The sequence below is a fragment of the Motacilla alba genome, chromosome 3 (genome assembly GCF_015832195.1).
Source record: "Motacilla alba alba isolate MOTALB_02 chromosome 3, Motacilla_alba_V1.0_pri, whole genome shotgun sequence".
Classification (NCBI taxonomy): domain Eukaryota; kingdom Metazoa; phylum Chordata; class Aves; order Passeriformes; family Motacillidae; genus Motacilla; species Motacilla alba.
Genome location: NC_052018.1, coordinates 2,428,084 through 2,440,571, shown reverse-complemented (window position 1 = coordinate 2,440,571; position 12,488 = coordinate 2,428,084). Strand labels below are relative to the sequence as shown.

Below are 12,488 nucleotides of genomic sequence, written 5' to 3'. Positions count from 1 at the left end.
ATTTCTGATTCCAGGCAACCAAACAAACACAGTTTCTGCATTTATCTGACCAAACTCTCAGCTTGGAGAAATTTCTAGTTTGAGGAATATTTCTGGTTCCAGGCAGCCAAATCAAGGCAGTTTCTGATTTTAGTCTGACCAAACTCTCCAACTGGGAATATTTCTGATTTTGGGAATATTTCTCATTTTGGGAATATCTCTGATTCCAGGCAGCCAAACAAACACAGTTTCTGGTTTTCATCTGACCAAACTCTCCACTTGGGAATATTTCTGATTTTGGGAATATTTCTGATTCCAGGCAGCCCAATCAAGGCAGTTTCTGGTTTTCATCTGACCAAACTCTCAGCTTGGGAATATTTCTCATTTTAGGAATATCTCTGATTCCAGGCAACCAAATAAACTCAGTTTCTGCATTTATCTGACCAAACTCTCACCTTGGGAATATTTCTCATTTTGGGAATATCTCTGATTCCAGGCAGCCCAATCAAGGCAGTTTCTGATTTTTGTCTGAGCAAACTCTCACCTTGGGAATATTTCTGATTTTGGGAATATCTCTGATTCCAGGCAGCCCAATCAAGGCAGTTTCTGATTTTTGTCTGAGCAAACTCTCAGCTTAGGAATATTTCTCATTTTGGGAATATCTCTGATTCCAGGCAGCCCAATCAAGGCAGTTTCTGGTTTCTGTCTGAAGCCAGCTGCTTCTGGAGCAGGCAGGAGAATCCCCAGCGCTGCCCCCACAGGAGCAGCTGCAGTCGCCACCCCCCCCCCCCCCGTCAGGGAATTTTCCAGAAGGAGTTCCTGTGCCATCATCTCCCATGGCACAGATGATGTCACACCCCAGTGGATTTTTAACCTCGGATTTGCTGGTGTTGGGAAAAATCCCCAACCACAAAAGCCTTTTATGCGCTGTGGGATCCACTCCGCTCTCCATTCAGGATGCTCTGCTCCCAAAAACGTTAAAAATTAATTAAATAACATTAAAGCATCGTTAAAATATGCTCTTATTTCACCACTGAGGGATATTCCCCACAAAACTCCCCATTTCCCCCCAATTTAAGGACGCATCTCACGACCATGAGCTAAGGATAAAATCATTTTCCCCCACAGCTTTGGGAATCCGGTTGTTATAAATCTGGATTGTTTCATATGAGAAGAATGTTTAGTTTGAGGGGGGAAAAAAAATATAAATGGAAGGGTTAAAAGGAAAAAAAACCCAACTCCTCTAATACTCCCTGGGGTCTGCAGGTCCTTCAACCCAATTTGATGTGAATGAAACCATTATTGTTCTTTTGACTCCCGCTGGGCCATTACAGCAACGGCTTGCCAGGGATTTCAGGAGCTTTTTTCCTGTACGTTTTCATTATTCCAGCCCTCAGTTTTTAGGTTTAAAAACAAGTTTTTGCTCCAACTTTTGCCTCCTCGAAAGCCGCATGGTTAAATTTCAATCATTTCAATATTTCAATAAAAATTTTGATCGGTTCACGGTGGGTGTTGGAAATTAATCAAGAAAAAAAACCACGTGTCCCCTCCTTTTTTTTTTTTTTTCCTTTTTCTCTCTGTTTTTAAGCATCAGATTAAAAACTGCAGCAGTGAAGACTCAATCAAACCAATGGAACTGCACACAGCCACAGATTTCCTGCCATAAAAATGATCCCGCATTGGATGGGAGGGAAGATCCCACCCTAATAAAACCTAACAGAGAAAGAAAAAAAACCACCAAACCAGAAAGGGTTAAAAGGTAATGAAAGGATTATTATCGAGCCTAAGCCAAACCTTTAAGTGATATTTTATTGCATTAAAATGTGAGCTTTGATGACTCAGCCGGTGTTTTAACCGCTTCAGAGCCAAAATGTTCGTTTTGAAATATCCCTCAGCGTGCAGCTGTAAACCAGAGGTTTGCTGTAAAAAAACCCGCTGGAAAGAAAGTTCCCTTAAAATGATTTGCAGAAAATATCTAAGGAATGTCATTGCAAAACCAATCTGCCATTTTGGCCCAAAAGCAGGCAATTAATCCCTAAAATACTTTCTTTTCAACTGCATCCAAATGAAGCAGTGGAGAGTTTGATCCCAGGGCTCCCAGAGGCTTCTGTTCCTGTGATAACTCAATTAAACCGAGCAGATAAATCCCAGTTTCTTCAATAAAACCCCAGAGCTGATGAGCTGCAAGCTCTGGTTTTCTTCAGGAGATGCTTCAAGGCAGATTTTATCCAGACGTTCCCAGCACAAAATGAGGAGGAAACCTCCAGGCCATCCAAGCCCCAAAACTGCTACAGCTGAACAAGAACTCAAAAACCAGCCCGAGGAGAACTCAGTTCAAACGCCAAAATTCCTCACCAGAAAAACTTCCAACGACCGAAACCAAACTCATCAAGCCCTGCTCTTGAGGGAGGTTTGAAACGACATCTTGGCATCTTGGGTAGGTGCCACAGAGCCCAGAAACTCCAGGGAAATCACCAAGCAGCTGATGGGAACTTCTGATTTCCCAGCAACGCCCGGCCTAAGGAATTATCCCAATAATTTGAGTATGGCAATGGCTTTTGATAGGAACAGCAGAGCTTTGAGTGAGGAACTCAACGAGGAACTCCCCCCCCCTGCCACCTGGCTCACCTTCCACAGCACCTGCAGGAATTTCTTCCCGCTCTGAGGAAGCTTTTCCCCACCCACCCACCCCATAAACCCTCTCTGAGACCCCTCCAAGCTGCTCAGCTCAACCCCTGTACTCAATAATTCAACAGCTTCTGGTTTTGTCACCCAGTGGCCCCAAGGTCTGCTCCCTCCAGACCTTCAGCTGCTTGAGCAAGAGACTTTATGGTTGGGATGGGGCTCACAGGGCCCTTCCTGAGGCTCCAGGGGCCTGGCGGGGGAGGTTCCCAGAGGGACGGGCACCATCCCCAAGGACACAACAGCTTTGTATGACCAGCACTTGTACCTGGGACAAACACAACCCCGCTCAAAGGAGGGAAAACTCCACCCTTGACATCTCCTTGGAGTGCAAAGAGCCCCAAAAGGTTTCTGGAGTCAGCCCATGGCTCACATTCCAAGTGATTCCAAGTGCTCCAAATCCACCAACCCACCACCTTCATCCCTTCCAGAGGGGGGAGCGCACAAAGAATCCATTTTCCCCCAGGCAAAGCCAACTCTTCGACATTCTCTTTGCTCTCAGGACACATTTCAGGCGTGAAAATGCGAAAAAGGAGGACAGAAAGCCAAAAAAGGACGACGGAAGGGAAGGGTGGGCGTTGAGTTGGGCGGCGTTGCTCACCTGGAAGGGACAGGGGATGTGGTACTCCCGGCAGCGCTCCTGGATCCACGTGGTCTCCCACACGCCCCGGTACGCCTGCTCATAGAAGTAGCAGCCGATCACCACCAGCAGGGGCACGAGGTAGAGCACGCTGAAGACGCCGATGCGGATCATGAACTTCACCAGCTTGTCCTGGTTCTCCTTCTCCAGCGGGATCTCGATGCGGACGCGGTTGAGGGAGATGATTCCGGCCAGCAGCAGGGACACTCCCACCACCACGTAGAGGCAGAGCGGCGCCAGCACAAAGTAGCGCAGCGCGTCCACGTCGTAGAGGCCGACGAAGCACACGCCGCTGATGTTGTCGCCCTCGATCTTGTTCATGGCCAGCAGGATGATGGTGAGGGTGCCCGGGATGCCCCAGGCGCTGGCGTGGAACAGCAGCGCCTTCTTCTCGATGGCCTCGCTGCCCCACTTGGGCACGGCGGCCAGGAACCAGGTGATGGTGAGGATGACCCACCAGACGCTGCCGGCCATGGTGAAGAAGTAGAGCACCATGAAGAGCATGGTGCAGGCCTTGTTGTGGGAGCCCTGCGTCACCGTGGAGGCCTTGTACTGGGAGGGGCTGGAGGCGTTGCAGGCCACCCGGTCCTCCAGCAGGAAGCCGATGAAGAAGATGAGGGACACCATCATGTAGCAGACGGCGTAGAAGATGATGGGCCTCTCCGGGTAGCGGAAGCGCGTGACGTCGATGAGGAAGGTCAGGAAGGTGAACAAGGTGGCCGAGAGGCAGACGATGGAGATGACGCCGATGAAGTAGCGGGCGAAGGACAGCTCCTCCCGGCGGAAGTACATGTTGGGGCAAGGAGGGGAGCAGTCCCGGACCCTGAGGAAGGAGTAGCCCAGCTCCGGGTCTATTTTCAGCTCCCGAGGACACCAAAAGCCGTAATCCCTCTGGACGGCCATCGGGGCCTCCTCCGTGGGCTCGCCGGCCAAGTTGAGGTCAACCAGGCGAGGATAGGGCTCGTCACAGTCTGGGAACCTAAAGAGAGGAGTTTACAAGGAATGTACTCACAATTTACAAGGACTGGGAACCTGTGCACACAGAATTCACAGAATCACCGGTCGGAAGGGACCTTAAAGATCACTGAGTCCAACCCATGCCCTAACACCTCAAGTAAACCATGGAGTGCCACACCCAGGCTCGTTTTAAACACACCCAGGGATGGTGACTCCACCACCTCCTCGGGCAGGCCATTCCAGAACTTTATCACCCTTTCTGTAAAAAACTTTTTCCCAAAATCCAACCTGTATTTCCCTCGGCGCAGCTTGAGACTCTGTCCTCTGGTTCTGTCAGTGCTGCCCGGAGAAAGAGCCCAGCCCCAGCTGAGAACAGCCACCTTTCAGGGAGTTGTAGAGGGTGATAAGGTCACCCCTGAGCCTCCTTTTCTCCAGGCTGAGCACCCCCAGCTCCCTCAGTGGTCCCTCACAGGGTTTGTGTTCCCAGCCCCTCTCCAGCCTCGTTGCCTCCCCTGGATGCGCTTGAGCGTCCCAAGGTCCTTCCCAAACTGAGGACACAGCACTCGAGGTGTGGCCTCACCAGTGCCCAGCACAGGGGAAGGATGATCTCCCTGCTCCTGCTGGCCACACCATTCCTGACACAAGGATCAGGATTTCTAGGTGTGACTTCAGGCAAACCAACTGGAGCGAAACCAGACAATCCATCAAATTCTGCACTATTTAGTCACAAACTCATCCCACCACACAACGTTGGAATTATAAAATAAGTTTAAAAATAGAACAGGTGAGGAGCCCATTTGAGCTTTAAGGATGAAGGTAAGGATGCAAAATCCATCCCAGGGAATCTGTGAATTCAAGCCTACGGCAGCAGGATTTTAAAAACATTTTAAAGCCTTTCCTGAGCAACTGCGCTTGCTGCCATCAGACAGGGCAGTGAGGTGGTGACACCAAAATTCCAACTAGCACTGCCACCAGTTTTAATAAATGGAATGATGATGGAGATATTTGTGTAGTTGACACCAGCATTAACAAATGGAATGATGATGGAGATATTTGTGTAAATAAAGCTCTGACTGGAGGCCCAGCACTGCTGGAGTTTTGAAGGAGAGATTGGAGCAATCCCAGTAACCCATCCTCTGACTTATTTAACTAAAATAATTTTAATTGTTTTTCATTCTCTCCAATCCAACTGGAAACCATTTCTTCCTGTTACTGCTCCTCAATTTCATTAACTGTTGGAGTCACAAAAAACAATGCAGCATGAAGATAATGTTTTTAATTTCATGCATGTTCTGTCTCAAACAGCTTGGAACACCATTGGATCGTTTTTCCGTAAATTTATTTGTGCAAAGTAAAGCTGAAGGCAGCTGTTTGCAGCTCAGCAAGGGGTACATGCTCTGCAAACAGCTTTGAGATTTCCCCCTCATCAAACCCAGCCAATTTTCAGCTGATCTCTTGGGCAGAAATAGGAACTCACTTCCCACCTCAGGAAAGGCTGCTGGCAAATGGGAAGGAAAACCCGGCCGCGTGTGACGGAAAACATTCTAAACACCTGTTTTTTATGGGCTATAAAACATCCTGGATGGGAGTAACATTTTATCCTGAAATTAAAAAAAAATTTAAAAAGGGTTTTTCTCACCTGGTGCACTCCATATCCTCGGGCCAGGAGACCCCGAACATCTCCATGAGCTTGGAGCACTCGCTGTGGGCGCGCTGGCAGAGGCGGCGGCAGGGCAGCGTCACCCGCCCGTACTCCATGCACACCGGGGCGTACAGGGCGCACAGGAAGGGCCGGAAATCCCGGGAGCACTCCAGGTTCACCATGGGGTGGAAGGGCTGGCAAGAGAAATAAAAAAATAAGAATTCAGTAGCTGCAAGCAACACTTTGGTGAAATATTTCACTTTTGTCTCATGGCGACCGTAACCGCGACCTCCTGGCTGTTGGGAGAAATGATCATCAGGATGGAACTCGGGGGTTTTAGGAACACAGGGGACCATGGGGACAATGAAACTATTCCCAAGGGATATTTATGTCCTCCATCTGAAAGGCTGGCAAGAAAAAATTTTAAAAAAGAAGAATTCAGTAGCTGCCAGCAGAATTTTGGTGGAATATTTTGCTTTTATTTCATCGTGACCGTAACCGCGACCTCCTGGCTGTTGGGAGAAATGATCATCAGGATGGAACTCGGGGGTTTTAGGAACACAGGGGACCATGGGGACAATGAAACTATTCCCAAGGGATATTTTTGTCCTCCATCTGAAAGGCTGGCAAGAAAAAATTTTAAAAAAGGAGAATTCAGTAGCTGCCAGCAGCACTTTGGTGAAATATTTCCCTTTTGTCTCATGGCGACCGTAACCGTGACCTTCTGGCTGTTGGGAGAAATGATCATCAGGATGGAACTTGCGGGTTTTAGGAATATGGGGACCATGGGGACAATGAAAATATCCCAAGGGATATTTATGTCCTCCATCTGAAAGGCTGGCAAGAAAAATAAATTTTAAAAAAAGAATTCAGTAGCTGCAAGCAGCATTTTGGTGAAATATTTTGCTTTTGTCTCATTGCGACTGCGACCTCCTGGCTGTTGGGAGAAATGATCATCAGGATGGAACTCGGGGGTTTTAGGAACACAGGGGACCATGGGGACAGTGAAACTATTCCCAAGGGATATTTATGTCCTCCATCTGCATTAAAATCAGTGGGAATGGATAAATGCCCCTGGGGTGGATTTCAGCTCTCTCATGAAGGTGGATGTGTCTCTCATTCCCAGCCCGCGCGTTATTCCAGTTATTTAAATTCCCACACAGCCACGGAGCTTCCAGGGCTGTAATCACAACGAAGGCACAGCCCAGATGTCATTTCTTGCCTGAGCATCAGAAAGCACCGTGAAATCAAAACCTGCAAAAATAAAAATATCAAAATAAATAACCGGTGTCTTGTGCTCCTGCGGTGCTTTATAACAGGTTTGGGTATCAATGAGAGCGACACTCCTCGGAAACTCTGAGAGAAAATCTGTCAGAGTGAGGCAAATGCAGCAGGTCTGGAGCATTTCTGAAGGATAAAGCAGGAAAAATGAAGAGGACAGGGATTTATGTCTCAGAAGAAGCTGGTGCGTGGTGATGATCCACGTCATTGTCCATTGTGGATTCATTCTGCTCTTGGTTTTTGTGGTTTGCCCTTAAACTCACCAAGAATTAATCAATGTTTTATTCCAAATCTCTGTGGCACCCACCACCATCCAAAGCCTCACCATCTCTTTGGATAGCAATGTAAGATCAATGATATTCCCGTGAGAGTGGAATTAGAGAATATTGGAATACATTAGGACTTCCTGTTCTGGAATGAAACAAACCCCAGACTGAAAAAATTCCTGATTTATATTTCAAATCACAGCTCAAAGGGAAAAAGTGGCTTCATCAACAGCTTTGCTCTACACAGATTTTTTAGAAAAAGCCCATTATTTGGATACCAGGGTTTTTTTCCACAGCCCATAAGGATTAAGGAGCAGGAATTCTAATCCTTGGAATTTGCAGCACGATAGCTGAAGCACAAATGAACCTGCTCTATATAAATACATATAAATCCTAAATCTTGTTACGAGTGCAGCTGAAGAGGAGCTGCACAAAGATTACATTCTCAAGCAGCAATTTCCTGAGAAGTGTTTTAAACCAATCCAGCATTTTCTTTTATCAAACTACAGAGCAGAACTGATCTAACAGGAAAAAGCCGGTCAATTTCTATGACCAGAAAATACTTGGAATTATAAGGAAAAGTTTCTCTTCTCCCTTACCACCCCTCAACTCTTCCAGTCCTTCCCAGAAGTCTCCTTCCCTCTGCAAAAGATTAATTTTGGGAATACAAGACACAACCATGCTATGGTTTTAATGTGTTTTTTTTTGTTAAGACGTCATTATTATTTACCAAATTGATTAAATTCCCTTCATTTCTCAAACTGAAATGCAGCAATAACTTGCAGGAAGAGCAGGATGAGCCTCCAGGGTTATCAGCCAGGAAAAAGGCAGCAGCAGTTGGGAAATATTTACAGGCTCGTGTTACTCAAGGAACTCTTTCTGTTTGGCTGGGCATGTACTTCAGATTTATTTTTATTTATGTATTTATTTCTGAGTATTTATTGTCTACAGCAGAGTTAAAGCCATTGTCTGGTCATGTGGATCCAAGAAATTGATTCCCGGGAGTTACAAGACCTGCCTGGAAAAGCTGGAGGTAAAAGTCTTTACTTGATGGAAAGGGAAAATAAAACAAGAACTCCACTTTTATTCTGGTAAGAGTTTAACTTCCCTTCTTTACAAAAAGCCTGGAAAATGAGAAGATTAAGTTAGAACTTTATGAAAAAGAGTTCCTGGTCTCACGCCTGCCTCAATCCCAAGGTTTTGCCTCCTGCCACTGCAGGTTTTCACAAACCTACTCCTAAATTTCCAACTCTCCTGACATTTCCTCCCCCTGCCTTCCTCTGACACACCTCCCACTCAGAAAAGATGTTCCCAAAGTTCCTTTTTCCTGCTATTTTGCCTTGGTTAAAAGATCTGTTTGGTTTTGGTGGAGTTGCAGAGCCGGAACCGTTTAGGAGGAGACCTCAGAGCACCTCAAGGTGTGCAAACACAGCTCCAGGTGAAGGGCCAGGAGAGGAGGAAACAGCCTCAAGCTGTGCCAGGGGAGCTTCAGGCTGGAATTCAGAGGGAATTTCCTGATGGAAAAGCTGTAGAACATCAGAATGGGCTGCCCAGGGAGCTTTGGAGCCCCCATCCCTGGAGGTGTCCAAGGAACAACACTCAGAGCTCTGGGCTGGTGACAAGGTGAGGATCCCTCACAGGTTGGACTCGATCCCAAAGATCTTTTCCAACCTAAATAATCCTGGGATCCTGTGAACTTGAAAATCATGAAGAGGCTGAGCTGGAGAACAGAAGAAAAATCCCTACAACAACTCCTGATAACACAGGAAAAGAGACTGGCTCGCCCTGAGCCAGCATTTGTGCCTGTGGGCAGCACCCCAAAAATTCTGTCCAAATTATCTTCCCCCCTCGCAGCTCATGAGATGAAAGGTCACCTCCACCTACTGATGATGTTGTTCCCTATTAAAAATGAACACAGGGAGATTAAAAGACTCTTTTCATGCTCTTGCCCAAGGACGCAGTGCAAGTCATGACATCGAGCCGAACAAAAGGCTCTCTGTTAATGGGATGCGCTTCACAAAAACGCCTGGTGAACAACTCCAGGAGGAAAGAGGAAGAGGGCGAGAGGAGGCCCGGCAGCCAAATTGATTTCCGTGATTCAGTCCTGGGAAATCCAAGAGAAAGAAGAGATAAATGCTTACTTGGGAAGAGATCAACTCTTCTTGTCCTTGACACTCGGGTGTTGCGTGAAGGGACCTCGAAGATCCTCTCGCTCCAGCCCCCAAGGGGTGAAAGCCAAAGGAGAGATGGAATGTGCCGATTTTCCCCCACTCCAAATCATCTTCTCAGCAAATCCTCACTTTTGCTTACAAAGCAAGAGCAGGAACTCAAATTGTAAATACACCGTGGAGCAGAGTTCCAATTTCAGACCTCACAGCACTGGGAGATAATAAACCAAATTATTTTACGCAGACACTTGGATCCTAGTTGGGAAGCGGCTTTGCAGGATTTAAATCAAATCACTTGGGTGATCTTCCCCCATTCTGTTTATTTATACATTCTGTTCTTTGATCAGAGCACCAAACAGGAAACATCCTCATAAACTCAGAGAGGGAAGGAGGGAACTTTTCTCCCCTCAGGCTCCTGGGAAGAGAGTGATGCTATGACTCTCAATTGCTGTTGCAATTCCCGGGTGGAAGCAGCTGCCTCGGGGCACATCCCGGCTCGGAGCAGCCACATGAGCTGCTCTTTGTCCTCAATCTCCCGGCCTTTGATGGAGCTCGCTGTTCATTAAGGAAAAAAATCGGGAATTGTATCTCAAAGGGCAAAACGCCCTCCAGGCTGCCTGTCCCGGAGAACGGGATCTGCTTTGGATTTAACTCTGCAGACAGCTCCTGCTTCCACTGAGCACCTTCAGCCTCCTGCTCGTACAGGCAGAATCGGTTTCCTTCCCTTCCAGATAAGAACCAGAAACTGTCTTTATTTGGCTGCCTGAAATCAGAAATATCCCCAAAATCAGAAATATCCCCTAAATCAGAAATATTCCCAAAATGAGAAATATTCCCAAGCAGAGAGTTTGGTCAGATAAGAACCAGAAACAGCCTTGATTTGGCTGCCTGAAATCAGAAATATCCCCTAAATCAGAAACATTCCCAAAATCAGAAATATCCCCAAAATGAGAAATATTCCCAAGCAGGGAGTTTGGTCAGATAAAAAGAAACTGTCTTTATTTGGCTGCCTGAAATCAGAAATATCCCCAAAATCAGAAATATTCCCAAGTGGAGAGTTTGGTCAGATAAGAACCAGAAACTGTGTTGATTTGGCTGCCTGAAATCAGAAATATCCCCTAAATCAGAAATATTCCCAAAATCAGAAATATCCCCAAAATGAGAAATATTCCCAAGCAGAGAGTTTGGTCAGATAAAAAGCAGAAACTGTGTTGATTTGGCTACCTGAAATCAGAAATATTCCTAAAATGAGAAATATTCCCAAAATCAGAAATATTCCCAAGTGGAGAGTTTGGTCAGATAAGAACCAGAAACTGTGTTGATTTGGCTGCCTGAAATCAGAAATATCACCGAAATCAGAAATATTCCCAAGCTGAGAGTTTGGTCAGATAAAAAGCAGAAACTGTGTTTATTTGGCTGCCTGGAATCAGAAAAAAAAATCCTAAAAGTTTATTTTCCATCACCCCAGATTCCTGTGAACCTCCCTGGATTCCCTGGATCCTGCAGCTCCATGCACCTGGTGCTCATACTGCACCTGGAAATGTTTGTTCCAGGTTCACACCTGAGCCTAAGAGCTGCTGGAATGAAACAATAAAATCCTGCCTCAACCCAAACCCAGCTGCTGCTTCCTAAAGAAAATCAGGGAATGTTCACACAGGCACAGCAGAGCAAAGAGACTCTAAAAATTTACTTTCCATCACCCCAGACTCCTGGGAACCTCCCTGGATTCCCTGGATCCTGGTGCTCACACTGCACCTGGAAATGTTTGTTCCAGGTTCACACTTGAGCCGAAGAACTGCTGGAATAAAACAATAAAATCCTGCATCAACCCAAACCCAGCTTCCTAAAGAAAATCAGGGAATGTTCACACAGGCACAGCAGAGCAAAGAGACTCTAAAAGTTTATTTTCCATCACCCCAGACTCCTGGGAACCTCCCTGGATCCTGCAGCTCCTGGTGCTCACACTGCACCTGGAAATGTTTGTTCCAGGTTCACACCTGAGTCGAAGAGCTGCTGGAATAAAACAATAAAATCCTGCCTCAACCCAAACCCAGCTGCTGCTTCCTAAAGAACATCAGGGAATGTTCACACAGGCACAGCAGAGCAAAGAGACTCTAAAAATTTACTTTCCATCACCCCAGACTCCTGTGAACCTCCCTGGATTCCCTGGATCCTGCAGCTCCATGCACCTGGTGCTCACACTGCACCTGGAAATGTTTGTTCCAGGTTCACACCTGAGCCGAAGAGCTGCTGGAATGAAACAATAAAATCCTGCATCAACCCAAACCCAGCTGCTGCTTCCTAAAGAACATCAGGGAATGTTCACACAGGCACAGCAGAGCAAAGAGCAGGGATTTGGGGCACGAACTTGGCAGAAAATCAGGGCCACTCCTACTCTTTCCCACCCAGTTTGGCTGGATGGTGCCACGAAATCAAAGGTGGCAGCAAGGGCCACGAGCACAGGCAGGTGTGCAGGAGTGAGTTTGTTTCTCCTGGAACTGCCCCAATTCACCCAATTCTGCGTGGCTCTGGCACTGCAGACCCTTTCTTCTGTTTTCTGAAGGCAAAAGGTGACTTTGCCCGAGCCTGCTCCGAGCGCTCGGTGCCAAGACACGTTCAGTGAGAATTCCTGGCACGGAGCACACCCCAGCTTACCTCACCACCTCCTTCCCTGCTGAGAAACTGAGGTGTACTTTTATTTTTGGAATTATTTCTGGGTTCCTCACAGCACCACACGTATGAAAAGCCAAATGGGGCACGGCTCTGGCTGCCTGTTGAGCTTTTCCCCTTCAGCACGGAATGAAGCTATTCCCAATTATCTGTATGAAGCTTTCAATATCCCACATCTCACCATTTGATGCCAGCTGGAAAAA

The 12,488-nt window shown here is 46.9% G+C and overlaps 1 protein-coding gene across 1 annotated transcript in view; it reads right to left on the bottom strand.

Moving 5' to 3' along the window:
- Positions 1-12,488, bottom strand: part of FZD3 (frizzled class receptor 3) — a 58,306-nt gene that overhangs the window by 29,025 nt on the left and 16,793 nt on the right. Inside the window, exons 2-3 of the mRNA XM_038133062.1 lie at positions 5,898-6,094; positions 3,263-4,280 (exon numbers count right to left, since the gene is read on the bottom strand). Coding sequence (XP_037988990.1) covers positions 3,263-4,280; positions 5,898-6,094 — 1,215 coding nt within the window. The remainder of the gene's footprint in view (positions 1-3,262; positions 4,281-5,897; positions 6,095-12,488) is intronic.